General features: G+C 32.2%; 1 protein-coding gene, 1 long non-coding RNA gene and 1 other non-coding gene across 3 annotated transcripts; 1 reads left to right on the plus strand and 2 right to left on the minus strand.

Annotated features, from left to right (window-relative positions):
* Nucleotides 1–722: 722 nt before the first annotated feature.
* LOC111020880 (RING/U-box superfamily protein) lies at nucleotides 723–2,318 on the minus strand. Its single transcript, XM_022297673.2, has one exon. It carries the CDS (start codon nucleotides 2,137–2,139, stop codon nucleotides 856–858), a length of 1,284 nt encoding a protein of 427 aa, XP_022153365.2. The 5' UTR covers nucleotides 2,140–2,318; the 3' UTR covers nucleotides 723–855.
* A 6,883-nt stretch (nucleotides 2,319–9,201) lies between these two features.
* Nucleotides 9,202–9,329, minus strand: LOC148209911 (U6atac minor spliceosomal RNA). Its single transcript, XR_015793345.1, has one exon. It is a non-coding gene; the product is annotated as a U6atac minor spliceosomal RNA (small nuclear RNA).
* Nucleotides 9,330–10,598: 1,269 nt separating this feature from the next.
* Nucleotides 10,599–12,116, plus strand: LOC148209912 (uncharacterized). Its single transcript, XR_015792981.1, has 2 exons — nucleotides 10,599–10,841; nucleotides 11,415–12,116. It is a non-coding gene; the product is annotated as an uncharacterized LOC148209912 (long non-coding RNA).
* The last annotated feature ends 1,801 nt before the right edge of the window (nucleotides 12,117–13,917 follow it).

Raw genomic sequence — 13,917 nt, forward strand, 5'->3', positions numbered from 1 at the left:
ACTGTTTGAGTTATGTTAATGTTGGCTATTCACATTTTTCTGTTTTGTATTAAGAAAACACTTTACTGTGTATAAATTTTCGTAATAACTCTTTAAAACCAAATAAGAAAATTTGTTCATGAACCTGTCCATAGATCATGTGAAGAAAAAAAAATCATCCGATAAAAACTCAAAATAAAATCATAAAAACTATATGAAAAATGTTCAAACTCAGCAAAAAAATAAAATTTGTAAAAAGATGCTCCATCTCAACCAACAAATATGTGAAGCCAACTAAATAATGTGTCGATATGAACTAGCTAAGCGGTAATTGACATCATGAGTCCAAATTCTTCCTCTTTTGTTTTGTTGTACCTAAAAAAAAACTAAATAACATGAATATTTCTAGAAAAATAAAACGTACACTACAAAAATAGTTTGTCTAATACAAAAGGTTCATAGTTTAACCACAAATCTTCAAAAAGATGAGAAGTTAATCTTTCATGTTGAAGTTGAATCTATGGATACATGAAAATAGACAGACATATCTATATGGCCACAGATATTTAATATGTGGTTACCATTGCGGACCTAGGTTACCAAAATTATCACTTCAATTTGCAAAAGGAATAAAAATTACTATTAAAAACGATCCAAAATTGGCTTATGATTTATGAAAGCCACCAGCAAGGAATTAAAAAAGTATCCCTCTCCAACAGTCAACACCCATGGATTCAAATAAATTGCTCCATAGAAAAGGTAACTTTTTTATTTGTTTGATACCCAAAAATTTCATAATCCACAAACAAACTCTGCACATATTTCCACTCACTCAATCCGCCATTAAAGTTGCTTGAAAAAAAACAACCCAATGAATCACAGAGAAAATGAAGAATCAGAAACATCATTGGGTGTGAAAGAAGAATGAACAATTCTACTATTTCTCCCCATCAGCCACAGCATCGTCCTCCTCACGAACGACGGCCGATTCCCCACAATTTCCAAACTGTTCCTCCGATTCTGATTTTCTTCATCCATCATCATTTCCACCCCATTTTCCGATCTGGGTCGGTTCCAATTCCCCGGAAAATGGAAAGAAAACGCCCTCCTCGACAACTCCGTCACCGAAGCTCCGGCGCCCTTCTCCTCCTTCTTCCGCAAGCTCCCATGGCCGAAACTCTCGCTCCTCCGATTCGATTCCGTGAAATTAAACTCTCGCCTCGACTCGCAATCGCACTCCGACATCGCCGCTCTGTTTCCCGGCGTTAATGGCAGATTCTGCTTCTTCCTCGCCGGCTTCCTCGCCGCCGGCGTCCTGATCGGAACCCGCAGCGACGACGTCTCATCCATTACATACCCAAACGATCCCATCGAAAAACACCTCCTCGATCCCACATTCCCATTACTACTACTCTCTCCATTGTTACTCTCCAAATTTCTAAATTTCCCCAATTTAATCGGCACCACCTTCTCTGCCGCCGCCGCCGCCGGAGCTTCATCGCCTTTAAATTCGGCAAAATTGGAGCCATCCCCAAGAAAACCCAGAAAGGAACCGGCGGGAATTTCCCTCTCGGCCCCCCCAATCTCTCTGGCGCTGGTGTTGGCAGATTCGAGAACCCCAACAATTGGGGACGAGAAGCCGCCATTAATGGCGGCAAAATCAGAGATCAAGCTGGCCCTGCAGAGAGGGCAAGTGGAATGGGTCAAAAGCCAAGTGTCGATGCAGTCCATGTGGAAGGCGTGGCTGCATTTGGTGAGCAATCGGAGCTTGTCGTGGGGCTGGAATTCGCAGAGGCAAACAGAGCAATCAAATGGGTCCAATTTGAGGCCGATTATGGCCTTGTAGAGGAACACCGGGAGGGTGTCGATGAAGGATTGGTCGACGCCGGCGTCGTGGAGGTGGAAGAGCTGCTGGAGCTGGCCTTGGAAGGCCGACGCGCCGCCGCCGCCACCGCTGCCGGTATCTTCGGGCTCTGTTCTGGGTTGGGGGTTGAGGAAGAATCGGAGGAGGAGGTGGAGGAGGCCGGAGAAGAAGAAGACGATGGCGAGGATGATGAGGGCCAGGAGAATGCTTGGACTTACTTCGCTATCTAGATTGAAACCTACCTCCGATTGGAGCTCCGGCGGCGGCGGCGGAAATGGGGCGGAGAGAGAGGCCATGGATGAGTTTTTAGAAGCTTGAAAGTCCCATTTGAAGAAGAAATGTGAATGGAGGGAGAGAGAGAGGGGAGGGGGGGAATTAAAATATTAGGTTGAAGAAAATGGGAGGAAATAAATGGTGCCAGAATGACAGATAACAACAAATAGATCAATCATGTGAAAAAAAAAATAAGATTTTGGAAAAAGAATCAAAGAACAGCACAGAGAAATCTGGGTTAATTAGACCGTTTGATCTAAATAAATTTGTGGATTTTTAAAAGTTTGGTGGTCGTCTCTATCCTTTGAATATAATGTGTTGTATGGTAAGGGGAAGGATAACAAATAATATGTGATGTGAGGGCAATTCTACACGTCACAATAATTCAATACATATTAATAGTTTGCCTTAAAAATTTGATCAACTTTAAATTTAAATCACTATGGGTGATTTATTTGTCCAAAAAAATTATTATAAATTAAGAGAAAATGAGTTCAAACTTCATGATAGTCACCTACTATATAGATTAATTACTATGTGTTGTGGTTAGACAGTTATTCCGCAAAATTAGTAATGGTGTGCGTAAGTTGGTTCAGACACTCAAAAATATAAAAACTTATATATGACTAGCTTTAGACTGATTCTACTTTTCAATGAAAATAATATTTTAAATTAAAGTAAAATATCATATCACGGAATATATTAGTCATGTCTACATATTATTTGTCACGTTGGATTTTCATTAATCCTTGTTAATGATATAGTCATCCAATAAGGTTTAAAAATTAAAATTATAGTTAAAGCATGGAGACTAAGACAGGTAATTTAACTTCACATATTCTCCTACAAAATGTATAGTTGAGTAGGAAAATATTGATATAATTAAATATAATATACATGTTCTTTTCGACATAGATTCATGTTTTTTTCTTTTTAACAATTGTGATGATAAAGATGAATATATACTTTTGAGATGGTAATAGATGTCCAATCCACTTGTATTATGTTGTAAGTAGAATTAAGATTAAGTTTTTAAACTTGAAAATTAACCAAAAACTTCATCCACAGGAACATCAAAGAAATTTGGCGGCAATTTTAAAAGATTGGTGGTAAAGAAAAATTAAAAAAAGGAATGATTTTCCAATAATAGCACATTTGACATAAATAATTACAAATTTTTCGCATTATAAAATTTATTTAAAAAATAATACAAATTTAAGAACTTGTGTGGTAGTGATGTACTTAAACTGAATTGATATTAAAAAAAATTGTATATTAGTGATAAATATATCAATTATCTACTTTATTAACGATATACTTTGATGAACAACGAGCATCTAGTCAAAAAATTGGATCCGATCAAGATTGATGAACAAAAAGAGCCACGATTTTGAGGGACACGATAGGAATCCCATTGAAAAAATAAGTGATTTAATAAGGATTTTTAATAGACATGAACTACTCTTTTCATTGCTAATTAATAACTATTATTTTACTTTACATCGATACACTTTTATCACATAAATACCTTATAATGATGTAAAATGTAATATATAAATAATATTACTGGCAAGTTTGTAAACATGAAAACAAGTTATGCCACCCTTATAATATTTTTTTTTAGGTTTGATGAAAAGAAGAAGGGTAATTTTGGTTGACTTTGGAAGAAGTAAAAAGCTAGAAGTTTGTGCATTGATATCGATACCAAGGAAAGTCTTTTAACTTGGTTTCCAAATACAAAAAATGTGTTGTCTAAAGACAAACAAATCCTTCATTTGATTTGGGGAAATGTGAAACCATGTCCTTTTCCTATTATTTTAACCTCCCCTCCCCTGTCACCTTCTTCTAAGACAGCCCAATTTTGGGATAAAATATTTCTTAGGGCTGAAAAGATACAAAGTGGGCTGCTTGAGAAAGCCACTATTTGTATTTTCATTTTTATTTTTTCTCGTAATGGATAAATAAAGCGAAAAATTTGAATTCATCATTTTTTGATTAGAGATAGATGTCAGTTACTATGGATTAAATTAATGATACTACTATTTGTTTCTACGTATTGTTTGGTTGATTTTGATAAGAAAAATATTCATCTACTTATTCTTATTACTTATCTATCATTGACTACCATTGAACTTTTGACAGGGAGAAGAGATCTATCATTGACTACCATTGAACTTTTGACAGGGAGAAGAGAGTAAGGTAGAAAAAAAATATATTATTTGTTATTTTTCAAAAATTAAGAAGATGTAAATTTTTATTGGTTACTATTCAATACCTATCTTTTATTAACCATCATTCAATTTTTGACAATTAAGAGAGAGAAATGCATGAATGAGATATTTTTTCTATTTTTCAAGAGATTAACAAACGGTCAAAATTTTATTGGTGGTAAAAAAATGGGCATTGACTAATAAACCTTCAAGTATTGTTCTTTTGATAGTAGCTTTAGGCGGGTGGGATATGAAACTTACAATCTTACGGAAAGTAACAAGTATTAATGTTCTAAATTATGCTTGAATTAATCAGTGTGTATTTATGTTAGAGAGACTCACTTTTGACCTAAATTTTAGGTTCGACTCGCATGAGATTAAAGAGCTGTCAAAATTTTATTGGTGGTAAAAAATGGATGTTAGACTAATAAACATTTAAGTATTGTTCTTTTCGTAGTAACTTTACGTGGGTGGGTGTGTGTGTTTTCTTTTTTTTCAACATATGCAGGTGGGATATCGAACTTAAATCTTATAGAAAGTAATAAGTATTTATATACTAAATTATGCTCGAATTAACTCGTATGTATTTGTGTTGGGTGACTCACTTTTGAAGCAAATTTTAGTTTAGAATATAATATCATAATTTACTTTCTATATTTTTGTGTCTTTACCAATTTGACATTTTAAAAGGGTCCAATTTTGTTTCTATGCTTTAATTTACTCGTTTCTTGGTGATTTTTTTTAATACAACACCATATTGAATATAAATTTGAATTCACGACGTTTTAATCGGAGATAATTACCTTAATTGGTTGGTTCTTCGTGACCGTTGTTATTAATAAATGATGTTAAATATAAAGAAAAATTGAGGTCGGTGTGGGTCTTACTTTGACATTGACGTGTGGTTAATAATTTTTTATTAAATTATAAATTTAGTTTAATGTATTTTTTTCTCTACTTAATTTATATTCTTTTCATAAATTTCAATTATCTTCTTGAATTTTGAATTCTACTATTTTTAGTCCTTTGCTTACCTAGTTTGATATATCAAATGATCAACTCGACGAAAATGATAATAAGATTTAAAATATTTTTTTAATTATATTTAAATACTTATTTTGGTCCTTACACTTTTTAACTATTTTGGTAGTGTCCCTATAACATTTAATTATTTTGTTATTGTCCCTAACTTTCCATGTTTCATTTTTAATGCATTTATCTTTCACTTTAGTTCATTTTAATCCCTATACTTTTAACATTTTTTTAAAAAAAGTGATCAATTTTATTGCATTAACACAATTTTCATCCCTAATAGAAATATTTAATACAAATAAAAAAAACGTTGAGAGGTTATGGAGGTTTTTACTTATTTTTTTGAGTACAACAAGTGGAGGTAGGAATTTGAAATCATGATCTCTTAGTCATAGATAGTGTCAATTACCACTGAACTTAGTTCATGTTGACCAAAGAGTTGTTGAATGGGAGGAAAGTGTGGCAGAAAATGGACCGTTAATTTTTTCAAGAAACAAAAACGTTAGAGATGTCTCTCTCTCATCTTTGTTGTTACAAGTTTATCTTTGTCTCAGCATGAAAAAGAAGGAATCCATTGGAAGGCATGGCTTTGTTTGGTCTATTTTGGATTCTCTCTTCTATCATTTTCCCTTTGTGTTTTTATTATTACATTAAAAAACCACTTTATATTTTTAAATTTGTTAAGGTTGTTCACGAATTGATTGTGTCTTGTAATCCTATGGCTATACTTACAACTCTTTCAAATTCAAATAGTTTTCTTTTTAAAAAAATGAAAATTCTATAAAAACGTGTAATTTTTTTTTAATTATTGATGTTATACTTACGTATTAAAAATTCTCAGTTAAATAATTATGTAATAAAATGTTAAAATTTGTTAATAAAAGTTTATGAATTCTTGAAAAATATTGGTTGTGATTAATCAATTTGTTTATAAAAATTATGCTTGTTTTTTTACAATTTTATTACTTAGATGCATAATTCTAACCTCCAAACTGGATTAACCAACCTATAAGGGAGGTATATGAGAAAAAACTTGAATAGGGAGTGAATTTAACTATTTATAGGCGCAAGGTAAAGGGTCCCACCTACTAGTCACTTTCGGCCATTACGTGATTCTCAATGCATTATACGAGACTAAGTTGGTGAACGATTAATGGTGGTGATGTGATATAGCTCGGCTCAGATCAAAAGATAACCAAGCTATAAAGTAATGTCGAGTTGCTATTGGAAAAATAGGTATGAGGCTTCATACCTTGTAATGCCCGAGTAGAGATGATAGATACTGTTTGGGGAAGGGAATACCCTGGACGCGTGGAGGACCCCTATTGGTGTTCCAAGATTGCTCATGAGTCATGCCCAGCTCGGATAGCCGAGATGGCCGCCACTAACGTCGACAAATGCTAAGTATGAGGGCCGAGGTGAACCTGGCCCAGGTCTGACCTACCGGGGAGCTCGGTAGGGGCTGATGTGAGCAACTGTCTGCGGCGTGATTATGGGCGTAACCGTCGGTCCCGAGATACCGGGTGTAACCGACGGTCCGAGATTACCGAATGTAACCGTCGCGAGATTAGGGGACTACCACCCATAAGTAGAGGACCTCACTCCCCGATCAGGTACGACGATTTCTGGCCTCGAACTAAATTTGGAATCCGACCTATACTGACTTGATCGTCGGAGTGCTCACCTTTTTGTGCAGGTCCGCCCAAGTGTTCAGGTCGGTCCGGAGGCCGAGTTCGAGCTACAATCGGGAACACACTGTTGTGCATATCCTTGCATAAACAGATACATAAATGAACTGATTTCACTTCCGAATGAGAGGGATCCAAAAACCATGAAAACATGGTTAAGAAAAGACTCAAAAGAATGAATAGTTACTACCTATATTAACAAGTAGTGTATCTTCCTTTGTTTGGTAACTCAATCGTAAGAACTTCAAAGTTAAACGTGTTTAGTAATCAGCTCTCTTATTGAACCATGTGTGTCACGTTGTTTTTCAATACCTAACACATTTGAATCTTTAGCCAAATTTCAAAAATAAAAACAAAATTTTTAAACTATATCTTATGGTTTTCAAATTTTTTTAAATTATTAAAAAATTTAAGGTGAAAATCGCAAATTATCCAAGGTACAAATTGACAGACGCCTCCCTAAATTGATGCTTAAAATTGATATTTTGTGGTTAATATATACAAGTTTTTTTTTTATAAAAATTTGATATTTTTGCATTACTGACATTAAATCTTGGATCTACCATGGGGACAAAGCGTACCTTGTTTGATAGACTGATTTGGTATTGGCAATAATTTCACAAAATTCATTAAAAAAAATGAAAAAAGAATAGGGGCACTTGCAAATATGACAAAAAATTTTAGTAGAATAGGCAAAATAACAACCACATTTAGTTTTTTCAAATAACATTTCTTTCAGAAGAAACGGAGGTCCAGTTGTAAAATTACAAATTCACCATTTAATATATATGATATATATCTGTAATATATCTGACCACTGATATATATTTCTGATATACCACTAATATAATAATGATATACAATTGATTTATTTATGATATAACTATGATATCTACTCAACTTCTAACATGTCTTACCACTGATATACGTATGATAACCATTAATTTACCACGCTAATACAATACATATATATGTGATATATATTTGACATGTCTCTAATTTACCATTGATATACCCACTGATATAACTATGGTATCTACTGATATAACTTCTTATATAATTATATGATTTACCACTAATATAACACTATATATACTTAATATACTTTTAATTTACAACTTATATATCTCTGATATAACTATTATATCTACTAATATAACTATGATATATGTGTTTTGATATCATACTATTATATCCAATATTTTTTTCAGATGGAAACTATGGTACAAAATTTTTATTTTTTATTTTTGATATATAAAGTTATTATATACAAGTTTTTTGTGGATCATGCACGTTCAAAAAGACAAGTTAAAATTTTGATATACTTTATAAATTTAAACCGTTGATATCCCATATATTTAGTATATAATTAATATTAATATTGAATAAATAGTAGTGATATGTAATCAACATTATTGATAATATTAGTATTTTAATTAACAAATTGAAATGATAAACTATAATTTAAATAGCTGATATACCACTAAGAATTAAACATTTGATATACTTTATATTTAGTATATCAGTTGCAAATATATTTGGTACATAGTTGGAAATATATTTAGTATATCATAAATTAGAAGTACATCAGATATATATATATATGTATAATACGTACATTTGATGTATATCAGTGGTATATCTGATAATGTATATCATGATATATCTGATACTGTATATTAGGGATACATCGAATGTATGTCGGAAGTATATCAGAATTATATCGGATGTACATTAGATATAGATTTGATGTATATCGTATATAAATTTACATCAGATATATTACAGATATAGATTTGATGTATGATATACATCATATGTATATTAGATATCAATTCATACATCCAATTTATATCAGATATAGATATACATCATATATATTAGATATTATAAGGGTAAAATTGAAATAATAAAAATTTCGAAAATAAAAATTCAAATATTTTACTATATTTAAAATTTTGAAAAGTTGATGACATTTTTTAAAATATATAAAATATTTTGCTATACACTGCAATTATCCAAAAAAAAAAAGAGAAGAAGAAATTTACCAAAATAAAATTTTTTGAAAAGGGCAAAAATTCGGGTTAACGAAAAATTCAAAAAACAAAAGTATTTATAAATTAAATTAAAAAAACAAAAAGATTTAAAATTAATTAAAAAAATTGGGTTATAGATTTTCTTCATAGAAGTAGGTAGCCTTAACCGATGTTTTAACAGGGAAGCCAGAAGACTGTTCCCGACCTGTCAGGGGAGATGCCAACCATCTCTCCTTTAACCGATCACGATTCTTCGAGCTTGGACCTTTTTATATATGGGCCTCATTGCTTTGTAATCCTCCGATGTGGGATTGAGCAAATTCTCCTTTTTAGCAAAATTCTTTTTCAAAATTGCTTGATAATCTTAAAATAACTTTGTTATAGAGAGCTATTAATAAAAACTTTAGAAACTAATTACATAATTTCAATAGTTAATATTTAGGGTATTTTTTATGACTATTTTGTTTTTGAAAATTATGTTGGTAAATACTACTTTCATCTTCTATTCTTTATTTTGCTTCCCTACTTTTTAAAATGTTCTCAATATACAAGTTAGAATTTGAAAGAAAGATAAAAGTACACCGCAAACAAATCTAATTTTCAAAAACAGAAAACTAGAAATAAAATAGTTATTAAAAAGCTTACTTGTTTTAGTTACCAATTAAAATCCGCTAAAATATTAGGATTTGATAATTTCATATCATTTTCTTTAATACGGTGGGTTTCAAACTCACAACCTCTAATTAGAGATAGATGCCAATTATGTTATCATGATCTACCATTTGTTAAATGACTATTTTTCTTAGTATTATTGAGATACCTTAGATATCTTTTGACTCCACTATTATGGATGGCCCAACGTGAGATTTTGAAGTTAATTTCAATTTAATCTCCATCATTATAAAAGTTTTTGTTACACTCTCTATCTACTAAACCTCTCATAACATTCGTAACTTCGACAAATTTTATTAGTACAACTAAAAGTTTAAATTTCAACAAAAATGTTGACATCCTAATTTTATAAAATATAAATAAAATATCGATATCAATGAATGTTTTTAGAAAAACATAAAATATCACGAATTTATAAAATATTTAAATTAATAGATAAGTATTCCACGAGTAAGCAAGTTAAAATTCTTATTCATATTGTGTATCATTGATTTTTATTTAATATTATTTTACAATTTTATCAATTTTTTGATACCATAATATATAAAAATGTAAAGTTCAAAGATCTCAATTTGACTACAACTCAACTGGATCAAAATGTGATTGGTTCAAATTCACAATGTTATACTGCAATAAAAAAAAAAAAAATCAAATTAATGTTTCATCTCTCAATTGTTGATAATAGTTACTAAATAAGTAAATAAACCAAACTTCAAATTTAATGGTGAACGGTACTAAAAAAAAAAAAAAAAATTTCAAATTTAATGGTGACGTGGAGGAAAAGAGGCGAAGCAGAGTAGCAGACGGCAAATTTTCGTCAAATCACTCTCAGTCTCAGGTTTGATGTGTTACTGTTACTGCAATTACGTTTTCCTTTTCCGCGCCGATTGATTGCTTTCGCCTTCCGTAAATGCTTCTGAAATCTCGAACCTCCAAAAAAATGGCGGGTTTTACCGCTCTCACCAACCCTAATTACTCCTCATCAAACCCCCACCTTCCTCCAGAAACCTCTTCCCGATCGCCTCGACACTGCAGAAATTTCAGCTTCGTGCTTCCTCGAAAACCCTAGCAGGATCCATGGACCATGGCCAGTGCCTTCTTCTTCCTCCTTTTCATCTTCGATTTCTTAAAATGTGGCAAATGGGGCTGCAATTTCATGTTCCTTTTGTTGATTTCCCTTTTGGGTGTTCTTCTGAAAGTTCGGATAGTTGAAGGAAATTTCTGGGTTTCTATCTGTAATGAAGTATGTTATTGTTAGTTCTTTTCATACTCATTGTTACTGCTTGTTTAATCAATGAGGCTGAAGGATTTGAATGATGGGTTTGATCTAAAAGAGCTGCTACCTCATTCTTTTTGCTTCTTCTGGCTGAGCTCTTAATTGGATCCTCTGTTTCATCTTTGAATCTTTATATATGAACAAAATAATTCTTAATCGAATCCCCCGTTTCATCTTTGAATATTTATATATGAACAAAATGGCTCTTAATCTAATCCCCTGTTGCATCTTTGAATCTTTTTATATGAACGAAATAGCTCTTAATTGAATCCCCTGTTGCATCTTTGAATCTTTTTATATGAACAAATAGCTCTTAATCCCCTGTTTCATCTTTGAATCTGTACATATGAAAAACATAGCTATTAATCCCCTGTTTCATCTCAGACCCATCGATACTCGGCGCCACAGGGAGCACTTCTGAGGAGGACTTGTAGAGAGCTTAAAAGGGAGCACATTTGAGGAGGACTCGCTGGAGACGCCTACAAGTAAGCTCAGTGCTTTAGGAACGGCATCAATAGGAAGGAAGAGGAAACGAAGTTCCTATTCATCGGAAATGATAGAGATGCTCCAAACAGCAATGCGTTTTCAAACGATTCAGCTTGAGAAGATTGCAGCGTGGCCGGAGGAGAAGTACAAACGGGAGGCTGCACGAAGGAAAGAAGTGCTTGACCAGCTTAAACAAATACCGGACTTGGACGGGCGTGCCATTGTAAAACTTGTACATATTTTGTTCACTAATGTTCAGAAGATCAATGGTTTCCTATCTGTCCCGCTGCACTGGAGAGAAAGGTATTGCAGGTATCTGTTGGGAAAAAGTGAATGACTGATCCTTCTACCTCGCAACTATTTTGTTTTGAATTATGGACTTGGCTCTTGTTGATCATTCTACTTGTTGTAAATTTTTGTGCTTGATGTCATGTTTCAAATCAATATATATGTATATGTGTTTATCTTAATCAAAATAGTTACTTAAACAAAATTTGCCTTTTGGGTTTCATCCTTGAAAGCTTATATTATTGGAGATGGATTTTCTGAATTTGTAATCTGTGACTATGTTTACATAGTGAAGTGATGCATTTTATATGATATTGGAAGCTGTAGAAACAAACATTGGAAATGCTCTGATAGGAACACTGCTAAATCTAGCTAACTGCATAACATCTTAACAGAAAAAAGAAAGGCCCCCTGTTCTGAAGGATGAAAAGAAAAACTATCATAAATGATTTTGGAAAAATCCACAGGTTCTTGAGCCTGGTTTTCCATACTATCTAGTATCTAGAATTTGTTAGATGGCATTATAGTTTGAAACTATTCTGTGCTTCTTGTAAGTTGAAGCTTTTAGTTGATGGTTGCTAGGAGAAGGGGACGGCTGCTAGCCGGTGGCCGAAATGGGTGGCAAGCGACTGACCTGCAGGTAGTCAAGGACCAAATGGAAACTAAACTTAAAAATTAGGAAAATTAGGAGTAAAAGTATGACTCTTTGGAACATAGAGACCGACTGAAAACGATTTTGAAATCAGATTGCTTTTAAAATCATTTCTTGTGTTGGGTTGGAATTAGAAAAATAGAATTTGAAATCCAGTTCTGTTCCAAAAAAATTTCCATCCAAAATAGGTCGAATTTGGTAGGATATTAATTGAAAATTGACAACACTTGGAAATTTACCCTAACAAAAAATGTTGGCTTTCGAAATGTAATTAGGAATTTGAAATCATTTCATTCAAATTAAGGCCAAATGGAGCATTGGGGTAAAATTATTACATTTTGAAATGAAGGACCGGTAGTTTTCTCTATTTTATTTAAATCTATATACTTTCAAATGTTTTAGAAAGTAAGTTGGTAGAGAGGATTGTTATCGTATTACGAGAGTTTCTAATTTCTTAGGTCTAGGTAGTGCACGACAGTGACGTTTTGAAGGTGCAATTTCAGCAGCAGTGTCTTTTTTTTTTCTTCTGTGCTTTGATAGTAAGCTGCGAGATTAATCCTTGCAATACACCTAGCATTTGGGGGAAAAAAAAAAAAAAAGACGACGTTACCGTATTTGGTCCAATAAATGATATTGTGTCAATTGAAAGACTATGTAGTAGTTTAAAATTAATCTATGGATTTAACTAGAAAAGTCCTCCCTTTACTTGAAATCATGATCAGCTTAATTTCTCCTTGCATAATTTTTTGAAATCATAATTTCTTATGTCTTAACAAATTCAACATTTTCCCATTGAGTAAACTTTTTCATTATTACCAACAGATTTTATTTTAACGTGGCATATTGAAAACTAATCATCAATTACAAAATACATCTCTACATTTTGAGCCATGCAAATATTCTTTCTAAGACGTTTCTAAAATACAAAAGTTTTCGTGATTTCGAAACAAAATATGTAGGAATAATATTTACGCACAACCAAAGTAGAAGAGTATTATTTGTAAAGTTTTTTACTAAGACAAGAAGATTTCGGAAAGATGTCAATTTTAACCAAAAAAAAAAAAAAAATGGCCTACTTATATCAATTTTCATCCTAGATGTTCAATTTCACTAGATTGGAAGTTATTTGGATAAATATTGTAAATTTCACCTCATCACAAATTTTACCCTCTAATAGATTTTTAATTGAAAAATTGTTGAAAAAGTATTCTAATGAATAACATGAAATTGATAGGATTCGGATGAAAACGTCTTTTATTTTTATATATATATTTTATTTGTAAGTTTGGTGGATTTATTTTATGGTTGATTTTTTTCCATTAAAATCAAACTTAATTTTATGCATGTTCATTAAATTAGTTTTTTTTTTTTTTGTTAAAATTAGTAGGTAAATTAGCGAAAATTGAATAGAGGTTAAAAATTGCCACACACATCTAAGTTAAAAGTTTAACTTAACGAAAC

This window comes from Momordica charantia (assembly GCF_013281855.1).
Source record: "Momordica charantia cultivar OHB3-1 chromosome 8 unlocalized genomic scaffold, Mcharantia_2.0 BLBB01000008.1, whole genome shotgun sequence".
In the NCBI taxonomy this organism is placed as follows: Eukaryota; Viridiplantae; Streptophyta; class Magnoliopsida; order Cucurbitales; family Cucurbitaceae; genus Momordica; species Momordica charantia.